Source organism: Filicampus tigris, chromosome 18 (genome assembly GCF_054856515.1).
Source record: "Filicampus tigris isolate MCC_2025a chromosome 18, RoL_Ftig_1.0, whole genome shotgun sequence".
NCBI lineage: Eukaryota > Metazoa > Chordata > Actinopteri > Syngnathiformes > Syngnathidae > Filicampus > Filicampus tigris.
The window spans coordinates 11208303-11222366 of record NC_141234.1 but is presented as its reverse complement, the minus strand read 5'-3'; the positions used below and the strand labels follow the sequence as shown (position 1 = coordinate 11222366).

Below are 14064 nucleotides of genomic sequence, written 5' to 3'. Positions count from 1 at the left end.
AATGTTATGTTTGGACTATTGGAGGTGCATAGAACATAGTATTGTAAAGACAATTTTTGGGTTGACTAACTTCAAAGTATTTGGAATTAGTTTTTTTCATCAAAGCATTTGTTTTATAGTTAAAGCCTTAAAATACTCCTAACACATTGTTTTGCCATTCAAACACTTTCTAAACATGGTTAACTCTAAACCCCAAAGCTCAGGTCACTGTTAGTGTTTTGTATTTTTCGTCTTCTAGCTAGTTTTTACATTGACCTCCTGGTTAATATTTTCTTCTATGATATGCAGCTCTGCCGTGGTTTTATGGTTAGTTGAGCCACCAACATTTCATGCTTCCTTTGCTATTTATTGATTTTGTTAAGATTTTTATGGGTATTTCAATGCTGTAATTTTTGCGGCTAATGGAGTGCTTTTTGTTTTGTGTGAAATTCCATTTCATTCCATTTGTATGAATTAGTTGATTTTGGGAACACTTGTTAGTAGAACTCCATTCAACATCACCCCAAATCAAAGCCTCCAATGGAGATGAATGTAATAAATTTACAACCACTCAAACAGTAGCCATAAAACATATTGGATCCTTCTGTAGATCATCATTAAAGTGGTGTTGATGTCAGTGCGCATTTACCAGTAGGGGCCAGTTGTAGTGAAGGTGTGTATTTTTAGATATAGCTAATGTGTGGCTTTTCAACACCATATGTTTGTTTTATTCCATTTAAATTTAGTGTCGTGTCAGTGTCCAGAACCATGGAGTGATTTTTTTAAACTGTCCAAACTATCTTCTGTGTTATACAAAAAAATGTTTTGAGCCTTGTTTGAAATAGTTTTACTATAAAACATTTTGTTCTGTTTTAAAGAGATTACACAACAGTTGTAGATGGAAGCAAATCAGTCACAGTTCAAAAATGGGAAAGATTGCATTTTAAAATATGCAGCTGAGCTCATTTGTGTTGTCTTGTATGGGTGTTGGCTGTGCACATGTACGACTATGAGAGCCCCCCAAGCAACAATTCAGAGCACTAATATATTCCAGATCAAAGCTTAAAATATGTATGCACATATGAAATGTTGTGCCTAATTTGCAGCTTAAATGGTTCCTCTTATGTTTATAAATATGAGAATTCCAGTAATGAAGTTGTCAGACTTCTACCATTGACGCATTCTTATAATTTATGATTTTTGTTAATGTATGAACAGGCAAACCAGTGTCAATTTTCGTACAAGCAATTAAAAAGTCAATTTAATCCATATCATATCATGCCTATATACAAACCATTAATCATGACTATTTACACACATGTAAGAGTTAATTCAACCACCTATACAAATACTGGCTGTAAAGAATAATCTTGTCAGGCATCTGTATGGGCTCCTATGCCTTAGGACAGATCCTGTGAGGTATTTAAAAATGGCAGGAATTGTGTTTTCTCCTCTTGGAGAGTGGATGGACTTTTGGAATGGAAGTTGGCCACACAGCATAATGCCACGATTGAGCCAATGTACAAACCACAGCCGGTAGAAGTCATATTTGGCCAGAGGCACGACGGGAAGCCGCCAGCCAAATTGGCATTGGAAATAAAAGGCTCTCGTAATATCTGGTGTCAGCCCTGCGACTGACTGATCTGCCCAACGTGTATGCTGCCTCTCGCCTCATGTCCGCTGGGATGTACTAACATGACCTGCCACATTATGACTGTTTGCACAATATAGGACGTGTTAAAATATGTTCATTTTACAAAAAATGAAAATAAGCATTGAATGACAGTCAGCATTTTATGGCACAGGTTTGACATTGTTACTCCACGCCACTTCATTCCGTCTTAAAAGAAGACGTGCATTGTTGTTGTGCTTATATGAATTTCCTTTGTTCAGACAAGACAATGGATTACTATTTAAATTGCTTTTTAATAACTAAGCAACTAAAGATCATTGGAGCCTTGTTAATCTAACATCGGGTGGTGTTACCTACATAAAAAATGCTCATGCTTTAAAACTACACAGATTGATTAGATAATAAATTTGTACAATACATGGATGGTTACGCTAGATTCAAAAAGTCCAGATTTTGAGGCCACAATGTCAAGAAAGTAGCAGTGGTCACAATTAACGATGTGCATAAATGTGCTGAAGCACAGATGAGTGTCAGCACAGGACAGGACAGGACAGAATATGGTTTACCTCACCAAAGCACAGCAGTGCATTATGAATTCATCGTTATGAAATCATTATTAATTAGTCGACTAAATTAGTAGTCTTAGTACTTACTGAACCACTATTTGTCGCTTATTTTGGACATTTGCTGTTTTCCGAGACCGGAGGGCAATCATCACGTATTTATGTATAGTGATATACAATTTTCTGTTAAATTCCGATTTTTGGTTGGTGAATAGTGAGAGTAATGTTTCATATCGTCTTAAAGGGGAAATCAATACAATAACAAAAATGTTCTGCGCAATATGTTGTTTGTCATTTTCAGTCGACAGCAAGTGGCAAAAAGGCTGCCCCTGAAAAAAATAACAACGGGTGAATTTTGCTGCTTAATTCATATTCCACAAATGCAATACTAATCCGAATACCGTGCTTGGACTAGTGGTGCCGAACATATTCTTGTAAAGACCATTTTTAAATTGACTTATATGAAGACCTTAAGATCAGATAGCGTTAAGTGTAGTTTTTGTTTTTAAATTGTAATTTAAAATGTTTTTTTCTATTTTTAGGATACATCGCTCCGTGGAGCGGACGTTTCTACTCACTCTGGGACACTGGGTAAGTTCTGCTACTGTGTGCTGAACAACTGAGGAGTTGAACAATAATGCTCAAATTCGATAACACATGAGAAACCCTCATGTCATAGTCAAGGGTTAAACGCTACGACAGAAATATTTCTTGCACCCACATAGCAGCAGGCTTCCTGTGATCTCCAAATGACAGATATGTGTGACAATCAGTTTTCCCACTATTTGTTCAGTGACGCTGTGTAAGACTTTCCTTTGGAGGCTGATGCAAATTGTTTTTGTGGCTGTCTTTTTTCCCCCCCCAATCGTAATCACTTAATACTTCAGAGGGAAATAATTCAAGTTGTATGGTAAAAGGCCATAATGAATGAACAGAGAGCATAAAACGCAAAGAAGGAGCATAACTCATCTGCGGTGATGTATCTTAATGTTTCATTACAAAGATCCTGTGAATGTAATGAGTCTTTCCACCTTATTATTCTGCAGAATTTATTGTACAATTTGTCAAAATGCTCATGTCTGTCCTTCCAACTTTCCCCTTAGCTATGCTAAGATCCACATCCCCATCATAGCATCGGTGTCAGAGCACCAGCCGACAACGTGGGTCTCCTTCTTCTTTGACCTTCATATCCTGGTGTGCACGTTCCCGGCAGGCCTCTGGTTCTGCATCAAGAACATAAATGATGAGCGAGTGTTTGGTAGGTCCTTTTGTACCAACTCTAATTGGGGGTCTAACTGGCATGTTTTACCACCCAGTGGATGGTCATTAACTCATTCACTGCCAGACATTTTCAGACCGTCTTTTATGCTAACGTTTGAAAAAAAAAAAATTGATAAAGATATAAATAAGTTTCCTGGGATTGAATGGCTGGACTATGAAAAAACGAATACATGTCAATGGCAGGTAATGAGTTAAATGAATGAGCCTCATTTGGCCATAGCAAAAGAGATGAAATTCTTGATGTCTCTGGAGGAAGAAGATATTTGGGGGTTTCAAGTAGTTGGCGGACATCCACGATGTATTGCCATTGGGCCAGTTTGATAGAGTGGAAAGGAAGGCCAACACTGTTTTGTTTTATTTATCATTAACTGTATCTGTAGTTGCGGCTTTTGATGTGGCAAGTGGTAAACGTGTAATTATGAGCAGAAGGGGGCCAAACCCCAAGCCTTGAGGGACCCCATGTGTAACCCGGTGGACCTATGTCCGTGTAAGTAGCCATCTTGTTTCCCAGAAAATGCTGTCCATGTCATTATAATGATGTGAGCAGACATTTAAACAGAGGAGAGAAGTTGAATTATGCAAACGGAAGACTCAATTGAATGGAGCACCAAAGTACTTCTGAAGCCAAATGTACTGCTGCAGAACGCGAATGCTGACAGTTCTATATTATTCAGTAGAGTCATGAAGTGTCAGGGCGCCTTCATTCAGATAAGAAAACATTCAGTCACACAGTTTTATAAGAAAGTTAGAAAGAACGTGGGTGGAAAAAAATGTTCCTTAAATGGCTGTTCACCAATTCCCGACCCCAAATCCCCCAAGGATTAAACTTTTGCACATCATTACATCTAGTGGGAACTTGCCAATGGTTTTGATCTGCATTTTTTTGGGGCAGTCCTTAAAAACAAATGACTACAGTTTATTTTTTTCTTGACCATACTTTAAGTGCACAAAAATGCTTTTTATTTCTTTAGGTTTTTCGCAAAACTTTTCTGTAACAAAGGTTGCGTTGCTATAGTGTGGGGGGGGGGTTTCAGATAGTGTACATAACTACTTTCTGTTTTGTCGATTGAATTCTGTGAATCACTCCATTATCTCAGAGTAAATCAACAAAGGTGCATTTAAGACTATATTTCTGAAAAGGCTGCATTAGGGATGGGCAGGAGTGCGAGGCAGGTGTCTTCTTACCGGATCATGAAAAAATAAAAATAAATGGCGTGTCTTTTACCAGTTCTTTTTCCTCCCATTCAAAATCCACCCTGAACAAGACACCACAGGACTAAACCAAGAAAATGTTCCAAGCTTTTAAGGTAGAAAGAATAGGACAGTCCTGTCTAGATCAAGGGCAGAGAACCTTTAAGCACTAGAAAAGTCCTTCAGCAGTCTTGTTTCTCCTACAACATACTCAGCCAATTATTGCTATTGATTAAGCACTCACTTGTTGAGCCAGGTCGCTGCTTTTCAAGGACGAAAAGCTACCAGCCCACTTTCTATTCAGGGTGTGTAATGTGGAGAACTAGAAAAGACTGATCAACTGAGCCCCAGGCTGCTCTTTTGGTCTTTATTCATGGGATTCCTTTTCCTCTCATCACCATTTTCTTTATTTTTTTCGTGGGGACATCTACCGTATCTTTTTTTTTTTTTTAGCCTTCACTTATTCAATGAGTCACCTTTTTCTTTTCTTTTTTTCTTCTTCCTTGCAGTGGCCCTATACGCCATCAGTGCGGTGTATTTCGCCGGTGTGATGGTGCGTCTCATGCTGACGCTTACTCCGGTGGTGTGCATGCTGTCAGCTGTGGCTTTCTCCAGTGTCTTTGAACACTACATGGGAGATGACACCAAGCGGGAGAAACCCCCCGCCGAAGATAGCAGCGATGAGGACGACAAGAGAAATTCAGGCAATCTCTATGATAAGGTAGGGTGGAATCATTGTCATGTTGTGTTGTACCGATGGATTTTTTTTTTTTTTTTTTTTTGACACATGAGGCCCAGGAAGCTGTCTTGATTTGATACTACATGTGTTGAGATGTATGATACCACCTTGGGCTGGATTTAAATTGCAGGTCCCAGTGCTCAATTACAGTTTCATGCTTATATTTTCCATATGGCTCCGTGAATATTAACTCATTCACTGCCAGACATTTTCAGACCTTCTTTTACCCTAATGTTTGAAAAAATATATAAATAAATTCCTGGGATCAAATGGCTGGACTATGAAAAGACGTGTAAATTCGTCAATGGCAGTGAATGAGTTAAACAGACACTACACATTGATATAAATTTTGGTAACCTCAGCAATACTATACTGGCAACCAGCAGCAATTATTTTGCATATTTAATGATGGGCACGCCTCTAATGTAGCATATTTAGACCAAATTTGTCTATGCTTTTGCTGTAGTTTGTTGATTTTTAATGTTTTTATATGAAGTAAGATGTCAGTCGCTTGCATTTTTTCATAATAGGAAAAAGTAACTTAAACAAGATTTTAAAAGCTGCTATGTTGCTTATCCGAATTGGGCTACTTAAGAGCCAGTAATTGAAATTGTCACCTGAACCATACAGTGTAAATCCAGCCCTTGAGTCCTGAATTCACTGTGATCTGTACCGTCGTTCTCGCTTGGCTCGACACCCTTTGTTGTGCTTTTGGGCTCAAAAAGGAAGGCTGGCAGACGTTCAGCTTTCATCTACACATCCCACCAATATTCCGAGCCATTTCAGCGAACCTGTGATTCATCCGTGATTCAACTACAGCTGTTTGATACTTTTACTCGTTTCCAAGCGTGCTGGCGTGATGAATGAGTGGGTTGATACCTTTTATTCGTTGTTTACAATTGTCAGACAACACATTCAGAATAAAGTTAACACTACAAGGACATAAATATTTTCCAAATGGTACATAAATATTTTTCAAATGAATATCCTCTCTTCAACATCCGGACCAGTGGCATTTGAATCAAATCACTGCCCTCCGGAAAGCACATTCACATGCGAATCAGATCCATTTCAAACCGTCAAAAGCCTGAAAATACTCATTCATGGAATACATAATTTTATCTTTCTACAGCTTTTTCCCCCTCCTCCCTTCTCCCAAGTTTTGTAAAAACACCGTTAGTGCCCTAAAATGATTACAGTATAAATATCCGCCATCATGGCCTTATTTTAATCAATTTTGCATGTGCACTTTATTGAACATCTGCAACACAAGTCTTTGTTTTTTCCCCTTCAGGCTGGAAAAGTGCGAAAACATGTGTCCGAGCAGGAGAAAGCAGAAGAAGGTTTGGGTCCAAACATCAAGTCCATCGTCACCATGCTCATGTTAATGCTCCTGATGATGTTCGCCGTCCACTGCACGTGGGTCACCAGCAACGCCTACTCCAGCCCCAGCGTGGTGCTCGCCTCATACAACCATGACGGGTACGAGCTACACGCTCCCACACAGTCGCACACCTCCTGCTGTAATTTGATAATGGCTGTAAAATTACCATAAGGAGAGGGGCTAATAAATAAGTAGCAGCTCAGACTAGGAAAAAAGCGAATGGCTCGGCAAAGAGCAGAAAGACAGGAAGTACATGCATATTTCATACAACATTTGTTGAAATATTGATGTGTGCATGACAGCGCAGGCGTTTGATATGGCTACTTATTTTAGAGTTTCTAGGTCACGTAAATGTGTTTGTGTTAAGCATATGCTGTCGTTATTGCCTGTCTTCAGAGAGTAGCGTAGCTCTCATTCCAAACATTCAAAATACACACAGCGAGATGCAATAAAGTTGTCTTACCCTTTCTACACTGCATTATTGCTAGTTTTATTTAGGATATGAATGTATCCTCTTTTTTTTTTTCCCCCTAACTTCTTATTCAGATGACACACTATACTAATTCAAATAGAGGCCTTTGCTGAAATAGTTGGCAGCCGCGTTGCTTACTTGAATAAATGAGTGTCGCACTTTGCATCTCAAATAGACACTCCTCTCCGCAGGACAAAAGCATGACAGGTGGTGCCGCAAGGTGGCTTCAATTCCCACCTTGACATCTGATACACGCAAGTGTCAGTACATGTGATTACCACGACTCACCATCTGCAGGGCAGACTTGATGGCGGACATGCTGAAGTTTGTTGGCGTTACAAAAAAAAAAAAAAAAAAGATTGAACGAAGGCAGAGCAGTTAATTAATTTGGTCAAATGTGCTCGTGTAACTTGTAGTCCAGTGTCATCTTCTTCTTAAACACAAACCATTAGGGTTTTTTTTTTTTTATACATATAACCTTTATATCAAAGTTTTTTATGGGCATTATTTCAAGGGGAAGTCAACCCCAAAACTTCTTAATAATAATATGTTAAATGTGCCTTCGCTAGTCTAAACATGGCATTCTGATTAATATTGTGTTAAAAGCAAAATGCACCCGTTTTGTCCATCTCGGGGGGCGGCCATTTTGTCACATTCTGTTGACAAAGTGACATCACGGTTGCTCAGGTAACGACCAATCACGGCTCACCTGTTTTCTGAAGCTTAGCAAGTGACAAAATGGCCGCCACCTGAGATGGACAAAAAGTGGTGGATTTGACTGCTTAACTCATATTGCCACAAACGTAATATTAAATCATTCATTCCCAGACATTTTCGGACCCTCTTTAACCCTAACGTTTGGAAAAAAAAAATTGAAAAGATATAAATTCCTGCGACTGTGAAAAGACTAGTAAATTCGTCAATGGCAGTGAATGAGTTAATCACAATGTTATGTTTGGCTAGTGGGGCTGCTTAGAACATATTCTTGTAAATAAAATTTTGGGGTTGACTTACCCTTGGACCATGATTGGTTGGTTGGTTGACAGCATATGGTTGACTTGATTATTATTAGGATATTATTTCCTGATGTTTTGAACGTGTTACTAAGAGTCTTCCATAGTATGTCTGAGCCAGGTGAAACTGCTCTTTTGTTTTGGTCGAAAATATGGAAAGACGTTTCTTCCTGCCCTCTGCAACAACCTTCCCCCTAATGGAGGCCTTGTGCCGTCTGCACTTGACTAATAGAATTTCTCTCAGTATGAGGAAATCTGGTGAAGTGGCCATGCATTTATTTGACAACGTACCTGTAACCCTTTTTGGTCTTTGTTTTGGCAGGTCACGTAACATCCTGGATGACTTCAGGGAGGCTTACTACTGGCTAAGGCAGAATACAGATGAGCATGCGCGTGTCATGTCATGGTGGGACTACGGTTATCAAATTGCAGGGATGGCCAACAGGACGACGCTGGTTGATAATAACACGTGGAACAACAGTCACATAGCGCTGGTGAGCTCTTTTGTTTGAGCACATTTTAGTTGCGCCCTCGTCATGTTGCACTGTTCTTTTTTTTTTTTTTTTTTTTTTTTTTGTAATGCACTCACAGAAACAAATTATCTCTCCCACCAGCCACCGGATCATCATCAAGCTCTGTAGTTATTTTTTTTTTTGTGTGTCTGTGTAATGAAATTGCCAGTTCTAACTGCTCTCTCCTTATAAGCCCGATAATGTTGTTTTCTTAAGCATTTAATTTAAGTACACTACAGTTAATTGCTGTCACATACTGTAGAAGGTTGGTAGTGTTGATTTTTTCCTCTCCGCCGCATGTTTTACTTTAAAACTCCATCTGCTCTTTGACTGCCCTTGCTGCCTGTTGGCTCGTCATGTGCTCTTGGAAAATATAATCACGACGCATTAGAGGGCGTAATTGACTACTGGCTACCGCTCCGCTTGCGACCTGTGTCTGTGTGATGTTGCGTTTTATTGGAGCTTTCCTTCAATTCTGACTGTGGTGGAGAAACTTCGTCTCACAAAGCAGAGAGGAGAAAGTTGAATCCACAAGGATGCAGCCAACTTCCTAGATTAAAGCCTGCATGCGTCCAACACCCTGGCAAGTGTTTGTGTCTGGTTAGCAACTAAAGATGTCTTTGTTTATTTTTTTTTTCCCAGAATGCCTGGAAAACCTTCTGAGCTAAGCTGCATCGCATAAAGACAACGCATATGACCTCTTTACTTACCCGTACAGAGCGTTTATATGACAGTCAACAATTAAAACTGTACCAAAATTAATTTTTGTTTTTTAAGAAAGTGGGCGTTTCAGAAGGTAGTGTTAGCGCGAGCTTTGTTTTTAAACTCTGCCTGAAAATGGAGACTGGAGCGTATCCTTCATTTTGGAGCCGGTGAAGATAAAAACTCTGAAGCCATTAAGAACCTTCCTAGTGACAGTTGGCCAATAATGGTTTGAGGGATGGGGACTGGTAGCAAGATTTGGAATATTTGCTAGCAAAGTCACATTAATCATGTCGCACCCATTCAAGTGTGTATCTCCTCAGGGACCTCTGCAAATGTTTCTTTAAAACTTAACACCGGTCTTCATTTAGGTCATTTATGACCTAGAGTTGTTTTTCATACATTTACTATACAGGAATTATGACTTTAGCATACGCTAATGTAGTAGTAGGAATAGACATTTACATTTAAACTCTTTTACTTTTGCCACACTTCAGGTGGGGAAAGCCATGTCTTCCAACGAAAGCGCAGCCTACAAAATCATGAGGTCCCTGGATGTGGACTACGTGCTCATTATTTTCGGCGGCGTCATCGGCTACTCGGGCGACGACATCAACAAGTTTCTGTGGATGGTGAGGATAGCCGAGGGGGAGCACCCAAAGGACATCAGGGTAAGTGTCACGTCACCTGGCATCGAATTATCGACGCACCTCCAAAACGGCATGACGTCAGTCTCTTATTGGCCTCAAGAATGTAAAGAGGAATGTTTGCTCCCACAGTGACAAGCCATTAAAGGAAATCACAAAAAAAAGCAAAATTTGCTTTTGTTCCGAACTGGAATATTTAACTGAATAGTCGAGCAGGGTTCAACACAGCCAATAATCGAGTGCACTTTAAAGGACTGACTGAAAGTCATTAACACCACAAAGAAGATGCTGACACACCAAGCACAAGATGTATCAGATAAACAACAATAATCTGTTTGAATGTCCTCAACAGAGCTGGGCAGTCTGTCCCTGGGCCGGACCGATCAGACCCTCTGGCCCGGTCGGATGCCCATTTTTGGGGTGGGGTGGGGGGGGACAAATTTTTAAAAATGGCTGGACTAAGCATGGCCGAAGTGGATATTAGTCCAGCCCACTAATGCGCCCTCATGCGTGTGGCGTGGTCGCGAGGCGGCCAAATTTCATCTCAGCCTACTAAGTGAAAGGCTTCTTTTTAGGCTTCTTTCTACTCCCGCGTCGGCGCGAGCGACAACTGCCGCATTGATTCACGTGACCGACCCATTGTGCTGTTGGCGACAGGTCTGCAACACATGCCACGCACCCATTCGGAATTGTTGCTGCTCTGATCAGTCCATTATGTTACATGTTCCGATGACATACGGTTTCCCACACGGAGAGGATGCTGATGGGAGGGGGTGATCATTTTTATGAGTAAAGGCCGGGGGTCGCGGCCGGAAGGGTACCCCTGGTCAAGGGTAGAGGGTCGCGGCCGGACTGGCAAAAAAGTGCCCAGCTCTGGTCCTCAATCTGTTTAAATGCCCCCCTGTAGCTTCATCTCCATAATTATTTTTTTGAGCAAGGTGCAAGCACATCAGTAACACCTATCGACTGTTAGCTGCCGATGCTAGCTGAATACCGAGAGGAACTAATGACCACAGTTTTCTCTCTCTCTTGCTGGATGTAGTATTAAACTTTTTTTTTTTTCAAGAATATGTTCTATGCAAGCCAACTGGTTGAAACAAGGCATTCTGGTTAATATTGTGTTTGTGGGATATGAGTGAAGCAGCAAAATCCACCTGTTTTTAGCCATCTCTGGGGGCGGCCATTTTGTCACTTATATTGACTGAATGTGTCATCAGGGACGCTCAGGGCTCAGATAACAACCAATCATGGTTCAGCTTCAGTAAACAGGCGAGCAGTGATTGGTCGTTACCTGATCCCTGAGCATCCCTGATGACACATTCAGTCAATATAAGTGACAAAATGGCCGCCCCCAAAGATGGCTGGATTAACTCTTATTCCACAAACGCAATATTTATCAGAATGCCTTGTTTCAACTAGTGGGCCTGCATAGAACATATTCTTGATAAAAATGTTTGCGTTGACTTCCCTTTTCACTGCCATTGACGAATTTACTTATCTTTTCACAGTCCAGCTATTCAATCCCAGGAAGTTATGTGTATTTTTTTCAAACGTTAGGGTATAAAAGGGTCTGAAATTGTCTGGCAGTGAATGAGTTGACGATAGTTACAACTTTAAACAGTATTATCAACCGTTTGAAATGGTAACACCCTTAAGTGGTAAACTCATCAATACTTACTCAGTACTTGTAAGCGACATTTCTATGTTTAGAGGATTGATTGGAACAGTAAGTTCCTCTCTCAGAAATACATCTTGAATATTTATTTCGCGTCTTTGTCTAATTCATTGGGAAACTATTGTGGCTCTTGTTGAAAAGGTTGCAGCAGTGTGCTGTTTCCACCTTCAAATTGGTTTTCCAACTACTTAACCGTCTACACAGCTCTGTTTTAGCACCTGATCCTTTCACTAAGCACCCAGTCTGGATGTTTCCATTAAACACTCGCCTCAATAAAACCCAAGTACAACTTCCCTCTCCCTTTTTTCCACGCTGCGTCCTCAAGTTTGCAAGTTTGAGCCCCGTGCCCATCCCAGACTGACGTCTACTTGTCGACTGGCATTTTTCACTATTTGTAGCTAAGGTTGTAATGATAAATCAGCTGTGTAGCACAATAATGAGGCAGATAATGCTTTGTAGTGTATTTGTCCAAATGAGCTAATTTTGAAATCAAATACAATAAAAGTGGAGTTAAATTACCAAATTTGTTAGTTAGTTATATAGTTATATAGTATAGTTATAGCCACATTCTGCGTAACTTATGTTTTTATTATTAGGATGGTTTTTGGGAAAAGGTGGACCATGACACCTCAAATCATGCCACTGAGTGCATATTTCGTTGTACAAAAAATGGTTGAGTCAGCATTCAATAGGTAAAAAAAAAAAAAAAAAATTCTATTGTTGTCTTGCAGGAGAGTGACTACTTCACCCCTCAGGGAGAGTTCAGAGTGGACAAGGCCGGTTCACCCACTCTGCTCAACTGCCTCATGTACAAGATGTCCTACTATCGATTTGGTGAAATGCAGGTGAGCTGAGCGGCGACTCTGAGCTTCATTTTGCCCCGCAACTACAACATGCTACAGTCATTTGTCGAGTTGCACATCTTGAGGGCAAGCCGGGTCGAGTTAGAATCCTGCCGCTCTCATCCACTTCAGGGGCTCGGATAATGAGTCGCAGTTGTGTGCGGGGACGGGTAGTTCACACAAGCTTTCTTATCTCAGAACAAGTCAGGTGCGCTGTTACTGTGTGGTATGTATGCTGCTTTGTAGACGGTAACAAGCAGCTGCCGCCACTAAAGGTGACTGACTGGTTGAAAGGTATTCGCAGGGGTGTCAGGAATCCCCGCGGTGTGACAGGATTGTGGGTAGAAGAAAGATTTCAAGGGTTTTCTGAGGCTTTGTGCTGCGCTACTAGAGGGAGTCGGCAAAGGCTCAGCTGATCCGACCGCTGTAACTGCTGCCACCGCGTCAACTGAATCAGGAGCAGCCGAGAGATCGGAAAAACAAATTCGATCTTTTACCTTTTACAATTATAATATTTTATCTTTTGTCTATAAGAAGCTGAGCCATGATTGGTTGTTACCTGAGCAGCTGTGATGTCATTTTCAGTCAACAGAAAGTGGCAAAATGGCCGCCCCTGAGATGGCTAAAAACGGGTGGATTTTACTGCTTAACTTATACTCCACAACCGCATTATTCATCAGAATGCAGCGTTTCGACGAGCGGGCCTGCATAGTTATTCTTGTAAAGAACATTTTCCGGTTGACTTCCTCTTTAAGTATGTTTTGTGTGGTATCCCTTCAGTGTCCAAAAATAGTCCGTCAAACATCCTGTCTTCTATTAACCGTGGGACCTTGTTAGTAATGACTTTTCATTATTTTTGCTGCATTTGAATTTTGCTGCTAAATTCATATTCCACAAAAGTAATATTAATAGAATGCCGTGTTTAGACTAGTGGAGGTGCATAGAACATATTACTGGAAATCATGGTCATACCCTGGAAATTGCTGTTTCATATGAATATTTTACTTTCTGATTCCAGTTAATATTTTACATTCAGGGAAAAAAAAACTCCTCGCGGCATGCCACCTAGCACAAAAAGTGCATGCCCAGGCTCTGGGACTTCTCCCATCTCGTGGAAGATCCTTAAAGTGTTCTGCCTGTCACGATGTGACAGACAAAAATACATTTGTAATAAAGAATTTTTCCGACCAATTAAAGTGAGAATAGATAATCGCCCTGCAACACACAGAATTATTTTCATACCAAAATCATATATTGCCCAGCAACCTGCAGCTTCCACAGTTTTTCTCATTACTCTGCAAAATGACCTCAAAGCCTTTTCAAGTTCCCCCGAAGGTTTGCAACTGTCTGTGTGTTGTAGGCTTTCTGCTAGATTCCTCTAAATCTGACTCTGCACCTTGTATACTGGTTACCTAATGAGTTTTTTTTTGC

General features: G+C 40.6%; 1 protein-coding gene across 1 annotated transcript in view; it reads left to right on the top strand.

Annotated features, from left to right (window-relative positions):
• The window catches only part of stt3b (STT3 oligosaccharyltransferase complex catalytic subunit B), a 48906-nt gene that overhangs the window by 33148 nt on the left and 1694 nt on the right, over nucleotides 1–14064 (top strand). The window contains exons 8-14 of the mRNA XM_086014109.1: nucleotides 2718–2766; nucleotides 3279–3433; nucleotides 5157–5368; nucleotides 6681–6868; nucleotides 8578–8749; nucleotides 9967–10140; nucleotides 12523–12636. Coding sequence (XP_085870235.1) covers nucleotides 2718–2766; nucleotides 3279–3433; nucleotides 5157–5368; nucleotides 6681–6868; nucleotides 8578–8749; nucleotides 9967–10140; nucleotides 12523–12636 — 1064 coding nt within the window. The remainder of the gene's footprint in view (nucleotides 1–2717; nucleotides 2767–3278; nucleotides 3434–5156; nucleotides 5369–6680; nucleotides 6869–8577; nucleotides 8750–9966; nucleotides 10141–12522; nucleotides 12637–14064) is intronic.